Source organism: Pelodiscus sinensis, chromosome 5 (assembly GCF_049634645.1).
Source record: "Pelodiscus sinensis isolate JC-2024 chromosome 5, ASM4963464v1, whole genome shotgun sequence".
NCBI classification, from domain to species: Eukaryota; Metazoa; Chordata; order Testudines; family Trionychidae; genus Pelodiscus; species Pelodiscus sinensis.
In genome coordinates this window covers 119971569-119997373 of record NC_134715.1, presented here as the reverse complement: position 1 = coordinate 119997373, position 25805 = coordinate 119971569, and the positions used below count along the sequence as shown (strand labels likewise).

Sequence of the window (25805 nt, the reverse complement as noted above, 5' to 3'; positions counted from 1 at the left end):
CTTTCCCTCCAGTCTTTCACAGCAGTACAATCATATGTGTTTTGCTTTCATTAAATTTGTAAGCTCTTCAGGGCAGGAATCATCCTTGCTAAGTTTGAATAAAACCCGTAGTACATTTAGGCCCTGATCCTGTCTGGGATTTTGAGACACTACTGTAATGCAAATTTTCTTCGCATCTAGATTTAAGATCCCTTATGAAGGCTTATTCATGTAAAACAAAACCAGAAATAATGGTTCAAAATCACTGATAATTTTACAGTAAATGTGCTGTGAGCACTGTTTGTATTAGGCTGTTGTAAAATTGTGATACTGTTGTCCCCTTGGAAATCCCAAAGAAACAGAGAGCAGTATCAGGAGACAAACCCACTGAGTAAATGAAACACACAATGTCTTACAAAGAAATTAAGCTGATTTAAAATTTCAGCTTTTCCCACCATCAATAAAATACCTTTGATTTAAAAAACCATTACATAGCAATAAGATAGAAGAAACACAGGAACAGTAACTTGATAAGCCAGGATAACACACACACACACACACACACACACACACACACACACACACACACACACACACACACACGGTTTTCCACCCCCTAAAACACCTGACATGAACTTTTTATTGTTTGCATCATGTTAACTGATATTTGAAAGCTAATATGTGATTCATTCTATATTGCAAAGCCCTCTTTTAATGAAGGTATGTGAAAAGGCAGAACGTATGGTTTTCTGCTATAAAGAAAGCCTCAAGAAAAAGCCTTGACAGGACAAAAGGTCGGTTGCTGTGCATTTGTACCTCACAATGGATATTTAACAAAAACACATAACAAGTGGTTTTGCTGTGCAAAGCAGATCACAAGTACAAAAATCAACAACCAGTGATTCTCAGTATTGTTACAAGGCCAGGGTAAGCCAGGAGGCTCTAAAAGAGCATGCTCCAATCCCTTCCACCTTACTTCAATAGAAAGGTCCCTTATGATACCAATTACCTCAGTAAAATACTGCTAAGATTTCAGGAAACAAAGACAATGCCAACAAAAAACTTACCATTGATGTCAAAAGGGAACAAGCTGCCACTTTTGTTCAGTTTCTCAGATGAGTACTGCAATTAATCAGAAAAAAAATTCATCATACAACTTATACATGGTGTGAAAAGCAGTAAACACAAGCCTTAATGAAAGCTTAAATACTGTAGTTCCATATATATATAAAATTAATGGAATAACCATTTGTCTGGTTCAAAGTCTTCAGAAAAAGCAGCTATATTTTTCAATCTAAGTTACTAGTAATAAAAAAATAAGTTTTTAATGTTCACCCCATACTATAGAAAAATCCAAAATATCTTTCCAAAAGTCTTCAAATATTTCTTAGGTTGCAATATAAACCTAAATAATTCAAACGTTGAGTGAACATATCCTTAACTCCGCCCCCCCCCAAAATATGGAGCTTTGGAAACATACCTAAAGTTAAATCAAAACATCAGAGAAATTGAAATGTAAAAAGTAATGGGCAACCTAGTCTACTGAGTAGGCCCCACGAGTGACCCTCCACCTTTGTTGTAACCTGCCCAGCCTCCCAGGACAGGGTATTTTTTTGCTAACTGCACTTGTATACATAGAATGTGTGAGGTGTGCAAACAAACATAGCAGCACTTGAATACAGAGAGATACATGAATACATGGCTCTCACAGTTAGTGTTGAGTGAGTTACCTGGTGACTGCATACAACTTACTTAACATGCCGTTGCTTTAAGTCTGTGTCACTTTAGTAATACCGGCGTGAAAAAAACAAAACTATGTGGATGGGCAAGAGTAAGCAGCGTCTCATGGCCGAAATTTGCGGGGCCCAAGGCGGCATGTTATGGCTGGCTGCACTGCATGGCCTGGCAGCTCTCTGCCAGGGCAGCAAGTGAGCAGCTGCGCATGTGCCAGGCAGCATGGAGCCCTAGGCAACCACCTTGCTCGCCCTGCCCTAAGACCGAGCCTGCTCATAGGCCACACAGAACCCCAATGGGTTACATATGGCTCTTGGGCCACAGGTTGCCCACAACTGAGCTGCTGTCTGTTCTGGGTTTTTTTTTGTTATTATAATACTGCAAATTCAACACACCTGAACAGCTTTACTAACGCCATTACTGTCTTTTAGGTAAAACAAAAATTTAGACAATACAGTAAAACTCCAACTGTCCGGCATCCAGTGGTCCAGCACTCCTGGTGGTCTGGCACCAACTGGAACCCGGAAGTGCTCTGGCCAGCCAGACAATTGGAGCTGCTCTGCCCCCGGCTTCCCCCAAGTCAGTCTCTGCTGAAACTGACCAGCGGCTGACTTGGGGAAGCCGGGGCAGAACAGCTGGGGTGCTGTCGGGTTGGTCCCGCAGCGCCGCCGTCTCCCACGCTCCGAAGCTGCCCGCCGACCCCTCCCTGCCACCCAGGACCCCCCTCATAGCCCCCCTTCCGATACTCCGGCATATCTGATAATCCAGCACCCCCTGGGTCCTAAAAGTGCCGGATTATCAGAAGTTTACAGTATATAACTAAGGATTGGATATGCCTAGTAGAGCATTTATAGGAGAAAAGTATGTGTTGCCCTTTTAAGAGTATATTTTGCTATGTCTTACTGATCTTTTAGCAGATCTGCTATGGATTTTGCCCTTTATAAAGAAGATTTTTGACCAAAAAATGTAATGGTTGCAGTAGTTTTTCATAAAATCATTGCAAATATTTGTTAGATACAGTCAACCATGCTACTGTGGCACTCTGCATGCTATAGAGGCCTTAGAAACACATGTCTATTGCATAGTAAGGGGAGTTTGACACGCTTTTTCCCCAATTATCAAACATCTTTAGATTAAAGTGACTAGATTAGTTTCATATGTAGTGTAGCTTGATATCCTGACTCCTAATAACTTAAAGGCCAAACAAATCATCTTACTAGAACTCAGATTTTTGTACAGTTTTTTCTCTGAGGATGGAGAGGAGGAGGGATTGATTATTTTAAAACATGCCTTTTTAATAACTTTTTTTGGACTCTGTGTTCAATATTAAGCCAAAAAAGATAGTATTGTTCAGACACTTCCTTCCAGATACAAGTTCAGTTTTAAGTAAACATCCTTGGGCAAGGAAGCATTTTTTCTGTTTAGCACTAAAGTGCAACTAGCAGCTTTAAAACCCTGAACTTCAAATTCATAATTCAGAACTTAAGTAGTGCAAGGACAGTTTAAAGAAGTTACCTACTGCACAAAAATGCCTACATGCCTTAGACTTTTTTCTATACTTTTTGCCCTCTTTTTTAATACTTGCAAATGCACTTGGTATTTAATAAACATCTTTCCCCAGAAACAGCAAGATTTTAGAATCCCAGGACTAATTTAGGTTTCAAAGTTTTAGCCTTCACCCTACTAGGGAGTATTATTTCATTCATGTTCATCTTGTAAAACTGATTTTTTTCCTGGTTACACAGTCTATACATAGTACAGTAATACAATCAATCAATCTATACAAAACTAGGAGAAAGGCACTCTTTTGTTCCACTTAGTAAGTTGAGAAAGCAGCGACACCATTATTGTTTTGAGGAGCAAGTGTGAACAGAGTGACAATGTGTGACACATTTAAAGATATTTTCAAACAGGTTATTTAAACATCTTCCCTCCCCTCCAAATGCATATTACAGTATGGACATTTCCAACACACTCACTAGAAACTGACAACTGTGTGCTAAAGAAACGTTACAGAACTAAGTTTTTATACATGCACACATTATAATATTTAATAAAAACTAACATGCTTCATGAATTTCCATCAGCTAAAATTATACCTTGTCTTCTGCTTTATACAAATAATACTATTTCCAGTTTGCCTGGCAGTAGGATTCAACAGAATCCCCCTGAAAAACTAGACAAGATTTAAGGTCTTATTTGAAGAAAAATGTCAATACCTGTGTCCTAACATCATACCTTGAAAAATGACAAGTGGAATGTTCCTTCCATTTATATTTACACACACACACACACACACACACACACACACACACACACACACACACACTTACACTTTGCATTTTAGGGCAGATTACAAAGTTTTATTTTGTGATGCACAATGCTATGAAAATTCAAATTTAGATATGGAAACAAATATACTTAAATCTTCAAAAACTGTACATCTTCAACCACAAAATGTAAAGGATTGAGATGTAAGGAAATCTTTAAATAGCTTTTAAAAAAAATATTACTAAGTAATCCAAAAAACCTGAATCAATTGGTTTTATATAACACAACTCATACCAATCAGAGGAAGCCATTCTTGTGCTGTTAGTTTTCAGTAGTGGCTCCAGAGCACTATTAGTTTAAGTGCAATGGATCTTTTTTCTAGCTTCTTCAGCATCAAGAAAGCCTTTACAGATTTCCTCCTTTCAGAAGAGAAACCATCTTGATTGGAGATAACCAGAGTTTGAGAGAGGAAAAAAAAGATATCCACAGTCATGAGAGAAACTGTTATGAATAATTAATCAAAAAAACAGGTTCTTGTCACTCCCAGACAGGATAAATCTTAGTTCATGATAGAACTCCAAGACCAAGCCCTAGCACTTAGTAAAATGATACAGACCAGTCATCTAACTATCCTCCAAGACCTATGAGGCAACTCCTCTAGCCAAATGTGTCTTAGCACATCTTAGAGGAGTCATGTCCACTGAAGAAACTATACGGTTTAGACAATGATTTGCACTGTTATCTTGGACACAGCCTGAATTATGTTTGTGTCAGTAACATACTGAAATTTAAAAAGGCTCTTATCTAGCTCAGAAAAAACAAGGGTTTTTCCATTTCTAATTTAAGGCTTCAACTAGGATGGACACTGACTGCAAGAGGTAAGATGATTCAGCATGATCGTGGCAGAATGCCACAGATAATCCAAATTACAGATTTTAAATCATGATTCAAGCAGGAAACCTTGATTTAAAATAATCAATTTAAAGTATTTTGTAGTTGCATTTTTTTGGCTGTCTAAAAAAAGTTGATTCTTACTGATTGGTAGTGATTAAAATATGTTGATTTAGAACCAATCATCAAATTTTACACTAAATGTGATGGTTTTTTGGTAACCAGGAGGATAAACCATAGCTATACTAATTTATTTAAGCAATCATACATTTTAACTTACATTTATTCAGATGCTTAACTTTTACTTTGTCGTTTGAAAATGGTGAATGATATGTTCAAGCTCCCTGTACAGCCCTGTCACCTATTTATTATATGATGAACGACTTAAATTTCTGATGTGTCAAAATTCTGGATGGAAATCCACTTAAAATGCACAAGAGTAGCATAAAAAACATGTTTAATAATGCTAATTTAGTAAAGGAAGTATTTATCTGTAGCTAGTAAACTGATTACAGTATGTCAAGATTCTTTTCAACTAAAAAAAAAAGTCTCATTTTTTCCACATATAGGTTTTATTGGCAGATTGAAAGGGGAAACAAATTATCCAGCATTTTCAAATCCCAATTGGTTTCTTAACTTGGGATAAACTAGTCATTGACCTGAACTAGTTGAATGAATTGAAATGAAGAAAATAATCTTCTACACTTGCAGAAGTACAGTAAAACTCCAGTGGTCCGGCATCCAATGGTCCGGCACTCCTGATGGTCCGGCACCATCTGGAACCTGAAAGTGCTCCGGGCAGCCGGACAATTGGAGCTGCTCTGCCCCTGGCTTCCCCGATTCAGCCGCTGCTGCAACTGACCAGCGGCTCACTCAGGCAAGCCGGGGGCAGAGCAGCTGGGGTGCTGCCGGGTTGGTCCAAGGGGTGGCGCTACGGGACCAACACGGCAGCACCCCAGCTACTCTGCCCCAGGCGTCCCAAGTCAGCTGAAACTGACCAGCAGCTGACTCTGGGAAGCCTGGGGCAGAGCATGCGGTGCCCGGGGCTTCCCGGAGTCAGCCTCTGGTCAGTTAGCAGCCGCTGACTTGGGGAAGTCTGAGGCAGAGCAGCTGGGGTGCTGCTGGGTTGGTCCCGCAGCGCCAAGGGGCACATCTCCCCCACTCCACCCCAGACCCCTCATAGCCCCCACTTCCTATAGTCCAGCATATTTGATAATCCGGCACCCCTGGGTCCTAAAGGTGCTGGATTATCAGAAGTTTACTGTATTAACTACTGTGACAAGCTAAATTAACACTTGAATTTCTGTTTATAGGTGCTTACTAGGGATGTTGATATCAGGTAACTGAATACTCGAGTAACTGTATTAATTCTTATTGGTTACTCAACTATTGTATAGTCACTGGGACGGGGCTGGCAGCCAGTGTGCTTTGGTCTCATTCCTTGGAAGCCCCCTGCCATCCTGTGCAGCTGCCTCTGTATCAGAGGCAGCAGTGAGGGGTAGCAGCAGCCCCTGTCCGTGGGGGGTCAGCGCTTCCCGCAAACAGAGGCTGCTATGGGAGGGGAGGGAGAGAGGCAGGGAGAGGCTGCCATGAAGCTGCCTCTGTTTGAGGAGGCCTGTACTGGCCGTAGAAAGAGGCTGGTCTGGCAGCAGCCCTGTCCACGGGGGGAGAAAGGGAGGAAAGTTCCCCACGGATAGAGGTTGCTCTGCCTCCCATTAATAAGGCAGCAATGTGGGGAGGGCGGGGGGGGAGGAGAAGAGAAAGATGGGCAGAGGAAGCACAGCAGAGCCAGTGCTGGGAGGAACTGGCTTTGGCTCCCCCCAGCACTGACTCCTGCTTCCCTTCCTCTCCCCTCCCCCCCGTTGCTGCCTCTAATACAGAGGCAACAAGAGGGGGTGGGTGTGCGAGTAGTTGACAAGCCTAGGCTTATCAGTTAACCATAAAGTTGACCACACGCTGACATCCCTGGTGCTTACACCAGTGACTTCCACCAGTTCAGTAGTTTGAGTTTGACAATTATCTCCTGATAGTGAGAGCAAGTATTCACATGGCACTGTGGTAGCCAACACTGCAAGATCGTCACAGGTACATATACACAGCAACGTTATTGCCAAATAATAAAATGTGCATCCACACCGCAAGCCATTATTTCCAAATAATGTTGAGGTGGAGGACTTCTTACTCCAACTCCTGTAACCCTCATTTTACGAGTAACGGAAGTTGAAAGAAGAGTGTTCTTCCTTCAACTTCTTGCTGTACAGAATGCGCCAAAAGCCAAATTAAGCTATTTCAATTTCAGCTACACAGTTGACATAGCTGAAGTTGTGTAGTTTTAATTCAACTTTTGCCCTGCTGTGTAGACATACCTTCTGTGCCAAATAAGCTAAGCTTTTACACACACCCTTCATGCTTTGACAATGCTTTCAGGGAATATTATAAATAAGAAGTAGGCAATTAGCTCCTGTAAATGTAAACAAATTTGTTTGACTGGCTGAACCAGGTTGTAAGTGCTTTGGAAGATAGGGTCATAACCCAAAATGGTCTGGACAAACTGGAGAAATGGTCTGAAGTAAACCGGATGATATTTAATAAGCACAAATGCAAATATTCAATTTAGGAAGAAATCATCAGTTGCACACATACAAAAGGGAAGTAACTACATCAAGCTTATGCTCCAACACTTCGGTTAGTCTATAAAGGTGCCACAAGACTCCTTGCCGCTTTTACACCAAGGAAGTAGAACTGCAGGGATCTAGAGATCATAGTGGACCACAAGCTAAAAATGGAGCCATCTCAGCCTCAAAAAAGCAGCAAACATCATTCTGGGAACATCACACCACATTAACAGAAACAAAAAATAGTTCTGCTTTACACCAGGCTGATTAGGCCTCCGCTGAAATAGTGTGTCCAGTTCTGGGTGCCAGCTTTCAGGAAAGATGTGAACAAATTGGAAAAAGTCCAGAGAAGAGCAACAAAAATGATTAAAGGTTTAGAAAACATGACCCATGAGGGAAGACTGACTAAACAAACCCAGCTTTTTCAGTCTGGAAAAGAGAAGACTAAGAGGGGACATGACAACTTTCAAGTACCTAAAAGGGTGTTAAGGAGGAAGGAGAAAAATATTCTCCATAACCTCTAATAAGAGAAGCAGCAATGGGCTTAAATTGCGGCAGGGGAGTTTTAGGTTTGACACTAGAAAAAAAACTTCTCCATTGTAGGGTGGTTAAGCACTGGAACAGATTACCTAGGGAGGTTGTGGGAAAACAGGTTAGATAAACATTTATCCGGATGGTCTATGGTGCCTGGCCCTGCCATGAGTGCAGGGACTAGATCTGATGACCTATAGAGGTCCCTTACATTCCTACATAACAGTAATTGCTTGTAAATGTTTTAAACATGGTAATCACTGTGACTCCACAATACTGTGAGTGTATGTTAGTACTTGTAAAACACCTGATAAGTAGAATCAGTCACCACAGTAGAAAAGTGATAGAAATGTAGCCGTGTTAGTCTGGCGTAGCTGAAACAAAAAACAGGACTATGTAGCACTTTAAAGACTAATAAGATGGTTTATTAGGTGATGAACTTTCGAGGGCCAGACCCACTTCCTCAGATCAAATAGTGGAAGAAAATTGTCACAACCATATATACCAGAGGATACAATTTAAAAAAATGAACACATATGAAAAGGACAAATCAAATTTCAGAACAGAAAGGGGATTGGGGGGGAGGGGGGGAGGTAAATATCTGTGAGCTAATGATATTAGAGGCTTCTCTCTTTTATAAATACAAAATTTTGAATTTCAGTCATATAAAAAAGTGTAACTTTCAGCCAAAATCAGTGTATCTGAGCATCACCCTGGACACCTAAACCCCTAACATTTTTCACTCTTCCACACTTGAGGAACTCAACCCCATAAGACCAAACATATTCATAAATTTAACTTAATTCTTCATTTTAGTGTGTATTTTATGAGTTCTGCCTCTTTGCTACCTGTTACTTCAACAAGCTTACACAGTAGTTTGCCATGTCCTTACCAAATGAATATTGTATGTTTTACATGCCAGATCGTCCAGGCTCTGGTTCTGCAGCTTTTCCGTTATTAGTGTTACCATGGTAGTTGTCCCTTTTCCACTGCTCACACGGGAAGTGTTGGTGGCTCCGATGTGCCTTGTTTTAGTAGTCGTGAGCCATTTCTGGTTCTGTTCTAAATCTCAAGACTTATGCTTCCATCTTATTGCTGAAGTTTTATATGCAAAGGCCTTCAATGAACCATGTCTGCTTTTCTGTAAAGGTGGAGAGGAGGAGAAAGTCAGCTTTGTACGCAGCTATTTATAACAACTGAACTTCTATGTCAAGGCCTTGCACATAGAGCCAGAGAAGTTAGTTAGTGTCCCAAATTTCTTACATTTCCCCCTGACTTCACAGATTACAGGTCTCCGTTCAAGTAGTATGTCTCCTACTGCATTTTTACTGATTGCAGACAATTACTACCACAAAGGCAGAAGTCATCTCAGTAATTTTACTTGTCAGCCCTTTTTTCCCCCTCCCTTCCTACAAAGAGACATTCTATATAGCAACCATTATGCTCTATCAACAGACTTTTTTCTCCCATTAAAAAAATCACTAAGGCAAAGTTAGTGACAGGTGTGTAGAACAGCAAGTTTATATAACTGGAAGGACAACTAAATGTAGAATCTTGTTTCATAAGACAGGAAAGCTCTTCTGGCTATTTTGCATAAGGGATATTCTTCTTCTCAAATTAGGTCCCTCTAGAAGATCTAGCTGAAAGATTTTACATGTATGAGCACAGCAGGGATAGAAGTTTTTTTAAATACATTTTCTGATTCCCTGTATTTCTTGATAGATATATCTGACCAACAACGCTTATAAAATGTATTTTAACCATTATAATTATTCATCTCCAGCTAAAATTGGATCTCAGAGTTGTAAACAGAAAACTGACCGGAAAGGTAAATGTTCAGTATAAATACACATTTTAAATTATTGCTCACTGAGAAAATGTTCTCTTCTCAGAGAAGCCAACAGTAAGCTCATTATTGTACATGCCATGCCTTTGTCATCCTACCTTTGTTTTTGCTTTCCCCACTGCCAAGAAAATAACCTCTCATCACTCCCCTATGAAGAGCATATCAAAGCCCACCTCACACCATCTTTGCTTATTTTCTCCAACCCCCTCTTCTTGTTCCTTGAACTTCTCTATGCAATGATGTAATCTATTTTTTTAGTTTTCATCTTCTATACTGGAGCCTTTTAGGGTTGGAACAGATTTCTAAACTCACTTCTATCTTTGTTGCTGCAATAATGTCTCTACACCCAATCTTCAGTGAACTGTCGTCCGATATCTTAGCTCACTTACTTCAGACTGTCAGCTTTTAAGGCCCACATCACATTGCCTTTGTGTAAAGGCATGTAAATGTATAGTACCAAATGAAAATGATTGATGAGTCAGACTGATTCACTTTAAACTGGGTAGCTTCGGGAAGAGATGCTACACTGGCATTTACACAGAACTAGCTGAAAGCTATTTATACCCAAGCATATTCAGAAATGCAAGTCAAATGTAAAGTAACCAAAGACTATTTGCTGTTCAGAAACGTTTTGCAATACTGGGAACGGCCAAACAGGAAGAGACCCAATGAATTAAAAACGGCATCAAATCATCTGTTTGCATTCAATAGAACGTGCTTTAAAAAACATTTGAATTTGTGATTTGGTCGGTGAGGCAACATGTTATTGGACCAACTTGCACTGCTCAGGGAGACAAAGCAGTATAGAGCTCTTCATCAGGTCTGAGAAACTTATTCAGAGTGTCATCGCTATATATAAGATGGACCAGACTGAAATATGCATTAGCCATATATGGTAAACAATCAGTCTGATCTTGTAGTTAGTTGTGACACTAAGTAAGTTTCCCAGACCTGAAGAAGAACTCTGTGGAAGCATGAAAACTTGTGTCTCTCACCAGTAGAAGGTCATCTAATAAAAGAGACTTCATCTATCTTATCTCTGTAATATCTTAGGACTGACACAGGTACACTGTCACTGCATACCATTGGTGATAAAAACGGATTAATCTAAGGAATATGGGAAAACAAGTGGTCACTTTGTACAGTAATATTACAAAGATATTTAAAATATAAATACAATATGTTGAAATACGTCCAGTATTCTTCACAAATACTAACCACTTTCTTACCCTCTGGCTTACTGTTAGCAGTTATTTGGGTACATGACTCAAGTTAAAGCCATCGAAAGCTAAAGCATTACCCATACGATACTGCCCGATTATCTTTAACACCTAGAAGTACTTCCTGAGAATATAACTCCATATTATAGCCCTATAAAAGAGCAGATGATTTTGGAAACAGTAGAATTGATGGAATAATATAAATATGCTGCCCTGTGCCTCATTCCACTATGATTTTACTCGCCATGAAGCGGGTAATGTTTAGGTTTAGGATAAGACAAATGCTTGAATGCTTCCTAGAGATACCAACGAAGCTGCAGTGCTTCTACAGAGATGCAAGCTAACAGCACAATGCTGGTCTTCTTGCATAGGCACCCAAAACATCAGCCAATGCCTCTTGTGAAATCCAATCAAGTCTTTGAATCAGAATCTGACAGTCTCCTAGTAGGCACCGACACATTCATCACCAAGAAGGATGCACTTTTTTTTTTTTAAACGGAAGTCAAGTTACTGCCATACCATACTACACAACTGCTTTCATGTTCTGATTTATACCTACACATGCACACAGCCAAATTGCTGTTATGCATAGGCAATCTGGCTGACTTTACTGGAGTTGTGTGCCTAATGAAGAAAAGTTTCTCACTCAGTCTAGAAAGTTGTAGCCTTATCTGAAGTTGAGTTTTGCAATTTACTATACATGCACCCATCAGTTTAGACTGAGTGTATGTTATAAGATATTTTGTTTTTGACATTAATACAAAGGTTTTCAGATTAAAAGAAACTATCATAGGAGCATTACACCAGAAGGGTAACCACCAACTCATGCTAAGTTTTCAGCTGCAATTACATTTACCTCCTCTCTCTGTTTCTGTAACTAGGGTCATGCCATTAAAAAAAAAAAAAAAAAAACCTTCTAAAAGGACAGGTAGGCAAATCCAATCCATCAGAGAAGAAGGGGACTGATGGCATATGAATGAGGAATGTGTTAGGATCAGGGTTCCCTTCACAGGTGATTAATCACCCCCGCCCAATCAGAGGTTCAGGAGTCCATGCACAGAGCTGACTGACTGGGTGGAGCTGATTAATCACTTGTGAAGCTGTGCTGCCGCACAGCTTAGAGGGAACACTGTTTAGATGTGTTTAAACAGTTAATGGATGAGCCCGAGCTAATCGTTTAACCGTGTAGGTTACATACAAACCCACACCCCCGCACTGCCACTGTATCAGAGGCAGCAGTGCAGGGAGAGGACTTAAAAGCCAGCTTCCCACTCACACTGGCTCCCATGGCGCCACCTCCTCCCCACTGTGTGTAACTGGTTATACATTTACAAAAATGCTTTTTAACATTCCTAATACAAATAAGTATTTACATAATGGATAGAGACAGGACCAGGTAAAGCAAGACTATACACTAGAGGCTTCCTTCTCCCCCCCCCCCCCCACCAAAAAATTGCAAAAACTTAAATCTTGTTTCATTATATGCATCATATTACGCAGAGTAGGTGGAGGAGTTGAGGCTACTTGATACTAATTTTTAATCAATTGGACATTCCAGACCACTAAAATCCAGAAAAAGAATTCTTGAACTAGCATGGCAAACTATTTCAAACTCATATTAAACAACAAGCCATTTGAAGTCGTCACCTTTATTAGTTCCAGACAGTAACTTGTCCATCTTTTTAATTAATGAGTCTTCACTAAAAGAAATTTTCTGCTACAATGCAAATTACAATATAAATATTCTCCCTTCTCCCATAAGTTGTGCCATTACTAAGGCTTGGTCTACACTATGCAGCTTTTAGCGACATGGCTGCAATTGCTAAAAGTTTGGCAGTATAAACACTGTCAGCACTTTTGCTGATAAGATACTTCCATCCCCCTATGAGCAGGGTTCCCATTGTCGACTGGAATATACTTCCGTGAATAAAAATCTGCTCACACTGCCACTTGCCCCAGCAAAACTTGTGTCTTTCAGGAGGGGTGACACTAAGCATCTTGTGAACAACAAGAGTACAAAGAATAAGGGCAAATGCAGAGTATTTAGGAAGGAACAAGTAGTTGCAAACATAAAATGGGAAAGGACTATATAGACAGTAGGGATATAAGGGAGTAGTTGATTAACTGATAATCTTAGAGATAGTGGTTAATCTAGTCAACTACTCGCATTTACCCCCCTCTTGCTACCTGATACAAAGGCCGCAGAATTGGGGGGGGGGGGGGGGCGGAGAGAGTAGGAGCTGGTGCTGGCGGGGGGGGGGAGGAGATGGCTTAAAAGCTGGTTCCCCTAGCACCATCGCAGAGGCAACAGCATGGTGGGGGCAAGGCAGCACCGCAATCAGAGGCAGCAGGGGTGGGAAGACCAGGGAAGGCTGCCATGAAGCAGCCTCTGGTAGTCAGAGTCTGCTCCAGTAGTAGCCCCTGTCCGCAGGTAGGTCCCAGCTGGACCTGGTGCCCAGCTCTTACTACATTTAAACTGCAGAGCCACAGGAGGGGTAGCTCCCAGATCTGGTACAACCAGGACTGAGCATCTTCCCTTATCGACTAATTGTGTAGTCAATACAAATTTTATCAATTACGTGATTAGTGAAACATCCACTTCTTAACATCCCTAGTAGGCAGGAATACTGCAGAAAGAGATCTAGGAGCCATAGTGGATCACAAGCTAGCTATGAGGTAGTGTGACAGTAGCAAAAAATGCAAATGTTCTGTGATGTATCAATGAGAGTAGTCTAAGCAAGACAAAAGTAGTAATTCTTCTGCTTTACTCTGCACTGAACCATGGAGTATTCTGGGCACAATACTGGAGTACTGTGTCCAGTTCTGAGCACTACATTTCAAGAAAGATGGAGAAATATTTGAGAAGGTCCAGTGAAGAACAAAAATGATTTAAGGTCTCGAAAACATGAATTATGAGGGAAGATTGAAAGAATTGGGTTTGTTTAGTCTGGAAAAGACAACAGAGGGGACATCATATCTTTCAAGGAGAAGGGAGAAAAATGTTTCTCCTTGACCTTCGATGATAGGTCAAGTAGCAATGGGCTTAAATTACAGTGGAGGTGGGGGTTACTTGATACTAAGTATCAATAGGCTGGACATTAGGAAGAACTTCCTGTCAGAATGTTCCAGTAATTAACTAGACTGCCAAAGGAGGTTCTGGAATCTCCATCATTGACGATTAAGAGAACGATAGACACCTATCAGGGATGTCTAGATAGTGCTTAGTCCTATCTAGAGTGTAGTGAACTGGACTTGATGACCTCTTAAGATTCCTCTCAGTTGCCTAGCACTCTAGAGACTCCAAGACTGCTTAAGATACTCACCCCAGGCTGTTCAAAGATTGAGGATTTGGGAGACAGACCAATTTCAGCCATCTTTGCAAAGTACAGAGGTACAATCTCACATGTTAACTTACTAAGTATGCGAAGCCAAGAGGGCTAGCAATGTCAAGCATACCTAAACTGTGGTTGAGAGGTGAAGATCTGAGACGCACACATAGGCAGTGAATTGTATGCAACTACTTGAGAGAGAAAGAGCCCCTTAACCTCAGTGTAACAGAGCGCCAGTGAACTATTTTGAGTTTCCTTTGCTCAGAATCAGCCCCAGCCAATTGAAGAGACATAACATGAACTGAACTTGGTGATTTTAATTTTTAAAATTTCTCCTCGCTAGCCAATCATCCAGGGAAATTATGAATCCCTGTTCTCCTGACATAGGCTGCTGCTACAGTCATGCATTTGGTAGATGCACATAAGGTTGAGGGCAAGCCAAAAGAAAGTACTGTGGCATATATAACTTAGTGGCAGGTCAACAAGTCTCAAACTTCCTGGTGTGTCACGTAACTGCTACATGGAAGCAGGCTTCTTGAAGCAGGCAGCAAGCAAGTCACTGTGATCCAATGCAGGGAAAATTTGATCTAAGGTTTCTATGTGGAATTTCATATTTGATGTAACTGCTGAGATTTTGAAGGTTGAGAATAGGTCTGAACCCTCCCTTGAACTTGGCAATCAGGAAGTGGTGTGAGTAAAATCCCTATCCCCAAGTAATGACGGGAAATATTTTCTATGGATTTCCAAAGCTCTTCAGACAATATCAAGACTGGAGAAGCACAAGCACGTGAATGACTCTGGAAGTAGGTCTATAATAGAACATGCATTGATTGCTCTATGAAAGACTTATCCAGCGGGCCAGCCACACTAGATTTGAAGAACTAACAAACGACGGGTATTGCCTTTGAAAAAATACATGTCGTGCACCTTTGTGAGCTAGACTCAGCCATATTGCCATAAAACCCGTAACCCAGAAAAACAACCTCATCAAGAACTACTTCCTGTAGCAGAGCAAAGTCTGATCCTAGATCTTCACCACTCTGGCATGCAATAGCAACAGATTGCCCATTCCCGCAACTGGAGCAAAGGAGCACAAAACCCACCAAAATTACAGATTACATCCTACACAGATAAGCAGTTGCCAACCTACCTCCCACAGTCCAGCTGGGCAAGTCTGCCTGCAAGAGTACAAACCCAGTAGAACAAAACACAGGTTCAGAGTACCACTGTACTCAAGAGGGGCTGGTGGTTTTTGAGCTCACCTTGCACTCAAGGGGAGTGATGTATAAAAGACCAGAAGACAGAGCCGGGGGGCCCTGTTACTAAGGCCTGGTCTATACTAGGCATTTAATCAAAATTTAGCATCCCTGATTTAATCAGCTAATCAAGTAATAGATGGAATTTCCATCAACTGGTTGATTAATCGGGGGGAAGGGGGGGGGGGAGAAGAGCTTGCTACCCTCATTGCACCTCTCCCTTTTAAATGTAGTAAGTCAGGCAGATCTTACTACATTTAAAAGGCAGAACTGCCAGAGTCAGGAACCAGAATGAATAGGGACTGCTTCAGTCCCCACTCGCACCAGGGCCCTCACTGTGCCTCTACTTTCCCTGCCACTCCCATGCCCCTCACTTGCACCATGGAGACAATGCTGGGCAGAACCAGCTTTTCAGCCGACTTCCCCCAACACTGGCTTCTGCTTCCCCCACCCCTGCTGCCTCTGAAATATAGAGGTGGTGGGATTGAGAGTAGTCAACTCGACTACCTGATAAGCCTAGGCTTATTGGGTAGTTGCCTATTGGACTACTCTTTACATCCCTAGTTTATATCAAATTTAGCTGCATAAGGTTGATTTTCTGAACAGAAAACAGTCCTGGGAAGTTTACTGAAATATTTTAGTTACCCTCTGTGTTTGGTTTTTTTTAAAAAAGTACTTGGCTATACAGTCACCAACTAATTTTAACTAATAAAAACCTTTTTAAAATTATACGAATCAGGGAACAGCTAATTAAGGTTAGGAACAAGTATCATAGGAGAAGAATTAATTTCTTCTGAATACACCTTTTTACAAGCATACTTCATTCTATTTTGTGTTTCAACAATTTAAGTGACTCTAATAAGATGCAAAACAGATTTGTGGGGAAAAATTGACATGAAACTCAAATTCATTAGGAATAATAATTTCTACACATTGAATATTGACAGAACAACAGTGCTCCAAGTCCCGCAAGGTTTTACTGTACTCTTATGAGCAGTTAGTGCTTGGGTGACCTGAAGCAAAGAGTGCAAACATGTAGCCCAGCTGCCTATGCTACTCTGATGACCCTTCAATGTCTTGCTAGCCCCATCCCTCAAAATGGGTGCAAGACCTATTTAACACATTGTGGTCTGAGCAGCACCAGACCACAGACTTTCAGTTTGTCTGGCGATACCACCGCTTTTCTGAAGCTATGGGTACATGGTGGCTTACAACAAAACAGAGAAGTTAACAGAAATTTCTAGTACTTTTCTTTGCGGGCACTTAAGTGTTCCATTCACAGTTTTCTAGATGTTCTTTCTTCAGAAAAGTTTCTATTCTGAATGTCAATTAAAACAGCAAGTGCAAAGTACAAGATAAAGTGTACAGTAAAAGCAGAGGACAAATCAGCTGCACCTTATAATGGGTAACCTGCATCTCTAGCCAGTTAGAATTCTTTTTACAAGTTTAAGTAGCGTGTGGAGTGAAGAAGGGGTGGATGAGAAAGAGAAAGAAGTGGATAAAATGTATTTAGCCATTCAAAGAGTTTCTAAATAAAGTCCCAAACAAGAGACCAAAAAGGAATCTCATTAACCATAGAGTAACAAGTTCTGTAATAGTTTAACCCTGGTTAAAAGATAGGAAGCAATGGAGTAGGAATAAATAGCCAGACATCTAGCATGGAAAGAACTTAATAATGGTGTGCCCTAGAGATAAGTATAAAGGTTGATGTTCTCTATATTTATTAATAAACTGAAAAGCAATAAATAATGAAACAGCAAACTGTTCCTACCAGGAGACTGATTGATTGTTTCTTTGTTTTTAAATGCTAAAAATAAAATCCGTAAGAACACGAAGACTGGATGTTTTTCTAAAACATATCCTTTATGGTCTTGGGGAAGTTCTATGGTCTGTATTATACAGGATGACATGCTCGATATCAGTGTTCTGGGTCTTGCACTTTGTCAGTCTAGTGTGGATTTTGAGGAGTCCCATAAAACACCTATGTAAATTGGGTCCATAAGGCCAAACTGGTAAAAACTGGAAAATAATTCTGACTACTTGGCCATACCTGGAATACTGCCTGCAATTCCTGCTACCACATCTCAAAAAAAGGATACATTACAATTGGAAAATGACAGAGAAAGGAGACAAATTAGCAGCATGGAACAGGGTCCATATGAGAAGAGACTGAAGAATTGGGACTGTACATCATAGAAAAGAGACAAATAAGGGTCAATAGGATAGAGGTGTATAAAAGTCACAGATGGTATTGAGAAAGTGAATAAATGTTACTTACCCTTTCACATAACTCAAGAACCAGAGGTCACTCAATGAAATTAGTACATTTAACATACATAAGTATTTCTTCATAGAATGCTATACATTGTGGAATTTGTCAGGGGGATGCTCTGAGGGCCAAAAGTATAACTGGGTTCAGAAAAAGAATTAGGTAATTTCATGGAAGATAGGTCCATCAACGGCTATTAGCACAAAATAGTCCAGGATGCAACTCCATGTTTTGGTTATCCCAAAACCTCTGACTGCCAAAAGCTAGAACTGAACTACAGGGGATGGATGACTGAACCATTTTGTTCATTTCCTCTGCAGTATCTGGCACTGGCCCATCAGAAGACGGGATACCAGGCTAGACCGACCATTGGTTTGACCTAGTATGACCATTCTAATGTAATTTACCAAGCACCTCTGATCATCTCACTGACTATACCCACTGAACCCTCTCGTAAGGATGATTCTAATATTCCACACTGCAACAGCTTCAAATAGCTGTTCTGTTTGTTTAAATATGCCTTCCTCAGAAGCTGTTTTCTTATTCTCCCTAAAAGTGAAATTTGCCTGTTTGAGGACTTAGGCCAGGTGGAAAACATTCAGTTTAAGGTTTTCATGAATTTGTGTGTGTCTCAAAAGGAATTTTATAGACCTGTATACATGAAAGCTCCCATAATATTTGACTCTGTGTGTGTGTCAATGAATGCTATTAAGTTATTCTGTACATTTAAAAAAAAGTATGTTATTTCCCCTTCAGTCTTATATAGCTGAACCCTAGCATTTAAGACTCATGGGCTTTATGAATGGAGAGATTACAAATTTTACGGGAACTATTTAAAACTAGTTTATTTCTATAATAGTATTACAAAATTTGATGCACTAAGGCAGGACTACTCAACACATGGCCCGTGGGCCAAATGTGGCCCGTTTGTTTGCTGCCCACAGTGCGGTTTGGGTTTACATGGGACTCATTGCTCCACTTAGGAAGGAACAATCAGTTCCATACATACAAGATGGGAAGCGACTGTCTAGGATGAGCATGGCGGAAAGGGATCTAGGGGTCATAGTGGACCACAAGTTGAATATGAGTCAACAGTGTGATGCTGTTGCAAAAAAAGCAAATATGATTCTAGGTTGTATCAACAGGTGTGTTGTAAGCAAAACTCTTGAAGTCATTCTGCCGCTCTACTCTGCACCAGTTAGGCCTCAGCTGGAGTACTGTGTCCAGTTCTGGGCGCCACATTTCAAGAAAGATGTGGAGAAATTGGAAAGGGTACAGAGAAGAGCGACAAGAATGATTAAAGGTTTAGAGAACATGACCTATGAAGCCAGGCTTCATGAACTAGGCTTGTTTAGTTTGGAAAAAAGAAGATTAAGGGGGGACATGATAGCGGTTTTCAAATATCTAAAAGGGTGTCACAAGGAGGAAGGAGAAAATTTGTTCCTCTTGGTTTCTGAGGACAGGACAAGGAGTAATGGGCTTAAAGTGCAGCAGGGGAGGTTTAGATTGGACATTAGGAAAAAATTCCTAATTGTCAGGGTGGTCAAATATTGGAATAAATTGCCAAGGGAAGTGGTGGAATCTCCCTCTCTGGAGATATTTAAGAACAGGTTAGATAGACATCTGTCAGGGATGGTGTAGACGGAGCTTGGTCCTGCCTTGAGGGCAGGGGGCTGGACTCGATGACCTCTCGAGGTCCCTTCCAGTCCTATGATTCAACACGCAGCCCTGCAGGTGGGATCCCTTGAACATGGCCTCCAGGGGGAGCACGCTCCACAACGGCGAGGCGAATCCCAGGTGGGTGAGCATTGAAAGACGTAAGTAGACGGGCTAGCTAGAACAGATAGGTATGGGTGTCGGCGTTTCTAGCCCCCAGGGAGGTAGTGCTAGAGCATCGGGACATTGTGGGAAGTGCTTTGTATTAGTGCCCATTGATGTGAAAATTTATTTGCATATATATTTGCATGTATATACAACCACACTAAGCTGCAGCCCTCGGCATGTGCTGAGAGTATCATTGTGGCCCCCAGGGCTTCCAAAGTTGAGTAGCCCTGCATTAAGGTTTACATATCCTCCTCTTGAGGAATCTAGATTTAGCTTTGGGAGAGAAGGGGAAGAAAAAAAAAAAAAAAAAAAAAAAAAAAAAAAGAGAACCATAGCCTGGTATCTTCACAGTCCATGTGGCAGTCCTTATGTTCAAAGCATGGGGGACGGTTCCATATGTTTTAAACCAGTGGTCACCAACCAGTAGACTAGAATCTGCCAGTAGATCTTGGAGCCTCTGACAAGTGATCCTGACTCATTTGGCCAAGAGGCTATCAAGTGTAGGCACTTCAAATGCCCTTCCCCCTAACTGCTGTGCACCTCCTACCCTATAGCTTGGTGATTCCTCCCCCCCCCCCCCCCCGCAAGAGCCTCCTGCTTGCTGGGCAGGGGCAGGGGAGGGAGAAGAGGGGCACTGATGTCAAGGTGCCCCCTCTCCCACCCTATCTCCACAGAGCAGGGCGATGGGCACAATAGGACTTGGGATGGAGTTTTCTGGCTGCTTTTGGAAGTGGTGCAGGGCCAGGGTAGGGATGAGCCTGTCTTAGCCCCACTACACCACCGCTCAGGAGCCATCTGAGGTAAGCAGTGCCCAGAATCCACATCCCGAAAACCTATCCCAGTCATGAACCTCCCCGCCCACACCAAGCTCCTACCCTAGCCCTGAGCACACCTGCATCCAAACACCCTCCCAGAGCTTGCACCTGGAACCCCCGCCCCCCAACACCCCGGCTGCCTGCCCCAAGCTCAGAGCCCCTCTCACTCCAAATCCCTTAATCCAAGACCAGAGCCTGCACTCCAACCTGCTGCCCCTGCCTGGTGAAAGTGAGGGAAGATGGGGGAGGGAGGATGGAGTGAGCAGGGGCAGGGCTTCGGAGAAGGGGCATAGAGGAGGCAAGGCAAAAGGTATTTGGGTCTGAGGTGGATCCTGGATTGCACTTAAATTCAAAATATGACCTCATGCTTAAAAAGGTTGGAGACCACTATTTTAAACACACTCATGCACATATACATAAAAGTAGTCCTCCAAATTCCTGCAGTTTATTTAACAGAAAAGCCAACCAAAAAAAAAAAAAAAAAAAAAACATTTTGGGAGAACAAATGGATATATGATTAGTCACAAAAACACTCTACAGGCTTGCACATGTTATTTTAAAAAAAGCTCTCTGCTGTATCATCTATCTGGAAAGTGCACACAACTGATACAAAATACAGCGCACAACAGACAAGACAGTTCCCTTTCGCGACCCAACTTACTCTCAATCAAGACTAAACAACTATAGTTTACTACTAAAGTTAACTTTCAAAAAGAAAATTTAATTTAACTCAGGAAATAAGGAAAACACTGGTCTAGATATTTAACAGGGGATGCTGAAAGGCCCAGAACTTCAGCTATTAAGTTTAAAAACAGAATTATGTTTTTAAAATTCACAATCATGCAGTAATGTTTAGATTTAAACATTTGGCTGTGGCATTTGCAATCCTAAACATCACAGCATAATGCTAGAGAGGGGAGCCAGAAAGTGAAATTACTCCCTTTGCATTTCCCAAAGGGAATGAAATGTGCAGGGTAAAAATACTGGAGAGTGAATTTTCAGTTTTAATCACAGATGTTATTTAGAATATAGTTAAAGGCAAAACTCTCCAAGTTTATTTTAACTACTCCCCTGTAAATAAAAACAAATTAGCTGAGAAAAAGTGATCTACATTTCCAACTCAATAAAACCATAACTTTATTTATGTTTAGCACATGTTTTAGGTTAAATGGTGAAACAAAGTTCAGGTTGAACATGCAGCTATAACTCTGCCTTCTCTCCTCCACATTACCTGCTTTTTACACAGTGCTTGTCAGATACAAAAACTAATTTCTTAGTCTTGCATAAGTCTTGTACACTAATTGCATTGGTACAATAGTCAGACCTTCCTTACAGGTTTAATTTAGATTATAAACATTCGTTTTCCCCATCAGTTTTTCAATTTTCCCTTTACAGACATACTTAATAAAAATTGCTGTTTGACATCTTTTGAGAAATTATACGGTTGTGATCTTTTACCATTTTATATGTAGCCTATGTGCATTTATCACACAATTTGTTCTCCACCTGACAAAGTTTAAATTTTTAGGTCAAAGGAGTATATTTTAAAATAAACTGTTTGTGAGTAAGAATATATACACTGATGTTATATCTAGATGCTATTGATTGCCAAATTAAACCAGTTTCCAATCCTGCAAGATAATCTGTAGTGGTGGTCCCTCTACAGTACACCTAATTGGAGCCAAAACAGTGAAGAGGACTCTGTACAGATAAGCTGACCCATACGGGCAGCCTTCCCCTATGCAATCATGGTTTTACACTGCAAGTTCTTCTGGGCACAGATAGCACCCCTCCTATGTGGAGCACCTAGCACAAAAGGAAATGGACATGTTTTCTGGGACCATACACTATTGCAAAATAAGAGAACAAATGAATGAGACCTAACTAGGATTTTATTAAAGGTGCAGGTGAAAGATCCTGTTTTCAATGGAGGTGACTACTTTTATGGGAGGGGAAGAGAGGTGGGAGGCAGAAACCTATTTTTCTAGTCCTTGATGACCTGTGACCAGAAAGCAGTGACAGATAAGGCCCTTCCAGTAGATGAACAAGACAAACCATGCAGAGGAGGTAAGAGGGAGAGAAGATAGCCAGGGTTAATGATTGGAAGGAAAGCCTTATGATGCCCTCCCTTTTGGCTTAATATACAGGAAAATCATATTTGTAGATGAGGTGTTCCAGATGCACCTTAACACAAGTGGTGATGGAAGAAGAAAAAACACAAATCCACATTCAGGCAGGATAAGGGCTTATAAGTTACAAACAGGAAAAAGCAGATATACAGGAGAGATGCAAGATGAAGCAGCCAACCTCTACTCCACACTTACACGTCCTACCATACATATAAGTGTTAGTATGCTACTGCTGCTCACTGGGAGTGGTTTAATTATATCGATGGGAGAGCCCTGGGATACAGGAGCTGCACAAGAAATCCTACAATGGCACAGCTATAGCAGTATATCTGTAAGGTCTCTAGTGTAGACAGTCATCTATTTAAAATTTAGGCTAATTAAATCAGTGTTACACAAGAATTAATTCGTCATTAACTATGAAGTAAAGCTGAGCATATTTCCTCAAAATTAAACACATTAAATATTGAATGGTGACTTCTTAGATTAACATGCAAACAAAACTCAATTCACACACTATGAGAGTTTGAATGGTCTCAGCTACAGTTTACATTTCTTCTCTGACCTACAACCACACACTTCAGGCACCTCCAATTCCTAAGAAAGGACAAATCCAACAATCCCATTTTCCCCACCCTCTCCCACGCACCCCCACCCCCACACACCCCCCTTAACTCCAAACTCAGCAAGACTGTCTCCTGGTAACAGATACCCTTCTGAAAAAAATCTGTTGTGATCTGAGAACACCAGAAATTGGAATTCGGATTGCATGCATTTGAGTGAAGTTTTGAGGAGCTGGATATTTACGTGTATACACTTCAAGGCAGGAGTTATTTTAAGAGTTTGTACATTATCTAGCAAAGCAAGGCCCTTAAACACTAATGAGAAACAAATTAGTTTATATTGGGGGTTATTTATATTGGAAACAAAAAGGAATTTGCCTTGGAGACAAATCCAAATGTTTTTGGACATTATATCTGAGTGGTAGGAATAACAGAAGATGTTGCATAAGCAAGCAAATGGTGGAGTGACATGGATGAGGTGGAAAGATAGCAAATGGATACATAAAGGAGGTTGGGCACATTAAGGGGATATAGCATACACTCCGGGACAGGAGCAAGAATAAAAAAAACTGGTAGGGCTAGAGCATACACCAGGGAGTCAGGGAAAAGAGGAGATTAAAGTTACAGCTAAGGAATGGAAGATATGGTGCAATAAGAGGACAAAAGAAATGCTGGACAGGTGTAGGCAACATAGCAGGCAGCAAAAAGCAGCAAGGGAAAAAGAAGTTATGGGCAGAAGAAAGGTTCAAAAAACGTCATCCCCTAATGGGCAGGATTTCCTCTGTGATTAGTTTTCTCTAGAGAAGCTACAATGGTTAATCCAGAAAATATCCTAGATGATTCTATTATCTCCTGAAAAGTAAACATGGTATACTTGGAAACCAAGAAACCTCACATGTATGTTAAACAAAGGCAATTTATCCTTGCCTTAAATGAGAAGCTCTAGACAACATTAACTAGAATAATGAAGTGGGTTTTGCCCACAGAAGCTCATGATACCATTGATATTTTTGTTTGTCTCTAAGGTCCCACAGGACTACTCATTGTTTTTAAAGTTATAAACTAACACAGCTACCTCCTGAGACTTTTTAGAATCACTATTATAAATCCAAATAATTCAGTACCACAATGCACTCTAACTTAGTCCGCATGACCTGTGGCAAAACATGCATTAATTTCAATAGAGGAAGATTAGGGCCAAAGCTATTAGTTTATTTCCAAAAACAAACTAATGTTAGTGACTAGTCGACTATCGGCTAAGCACATGCTTATCGATAGTGGAGTAACGATTCACCTAGTCACTTCCCCTTCTCTACTGCCTTTATCAGAAAGTGGCAGTGAGGGGGGAGAAGCAGGAGCTGGGGAAAAACCAGCTTTAAGCCAGCTGCCCCCAGCACTGTCTCACAGAGGGCAAGGCAGGCACAGGCACAGAGAGCAGAAACTGTTTGAGTCTCCCTTCAGGCCTTTCCCACTGCCCCTGCTTCTACTTTTGAAATGTACAAGAGCCCTCTGGACCTCTTGTACATTTCAAAAGCAGAAATGTCAGGAGGCACTCTAAGAGGCAGCAAGGGGTGGAAAGAAGCTGGTGCTGGGGGGTGGGTGGGAAGAGAACCGGCTTAAAAGCCAGTTCCCCCCAGCACTGTCTCCCGGGTGCCACCTGCCCCCCCCCCCCCCCCGCTGCCTCTACCAGAGGCAGCGGAGGGGTGGAATAGGAGATGCTACTGCAAAGCAGCCCCTGTCTACAGGGGTCCCAGCAGGGAGCCAGGGGCCCCTCGCGGACAGGGGCTCCTGCAAACAGGGGCTGGTGCCAGGGCTGGTCACTGTGAACAGAGACTGCTCCAGCACCAGCCCCTATTTGTGGTGAACAACCCTGTCCGCCACAAACAGGGGCTGCTGGACTCAGCGCGAGCCAGGACCGAGTAGTCTGGGCTAGCGCTGATCAGTGCGCCACCTCATTTTAAATGTAGTAAGAGCCCAGCAGCTCTTACTACATTTAAAATACAGAGTTGCAGCGCAAGTGGCTCCAGAGCCAGCAATGCTCATTCCCAGCTGGAGTCGGCTCCTAGAGCTACCCCCGCTGCAGCTCTACACAGTGGAGCTTAACTAATTGTACAGTCGATATAAATTGTATCGACTGTATGATCAGCCAGATAATCACATTTACCATCCTTAACCTGAGATGGATGCAATTCCATCAAAACACCAATATTACCATTATTTCCTGTTCCCCAAATGGCTAGTAAAGTTTAATATAAAAAGTCACCCATTTGCCTTTCAAATGAAAACTTAAGTCATAACATACCTAGTTTGATGTTTTCACATGGAGACATTATAGCATTAGAGAAATCACATCTACCACACTTAATTTTACATCTGTACTTCAGAAAGTATCAGTTTAATATCTTCCATGGCATTAAGGAATTTTACATCAACACACTGGGACTTTTGCTTCAAAACCATGTGCAGTCCCTAGAATGACTATATAGATTTTTCTTCTATAGTTCTAGAACCAGCACTTCAGACAGCGATGTAGTAT

At 41.3% G+C, this 25805-nt stretch overlaps 1 protein-coding gene across 5 annotated transcripts in view; it reads right to left on the bottom strand.

Annotated features, from left to right (window-relative positions):
* Nucleotides 1-25805, bottom strand: part of FAM53A (family with sequence similarity 53 member A) — a 95886-nt gene that overhangs the window by 53149 nt on the left and 16932 nt on the right. For all 5 annotated transcript variants that reach the window (XM_075930909.1, XM_075930907.1, XM_075930911.1 and 2 more), the window contains exons 2-3: nucleotides 8914-9162; nucleotides 1047-1101 (exon numbers count right to left, since the gene is read on the bottom strand). In XM_075930909.1, the coding sequence (XP_075787024.1) occupies nucleotides 1047-1101; nucleotides 8914-8991 (133 nt within the window). In that variant the 5' untranslated portion in view covers nucleotides 8992-9162. The remainder of the gene's footprint in view (nucleotides 1-1046; nucleotides 1102-8913; nucleotides 9163-25805) is intronic.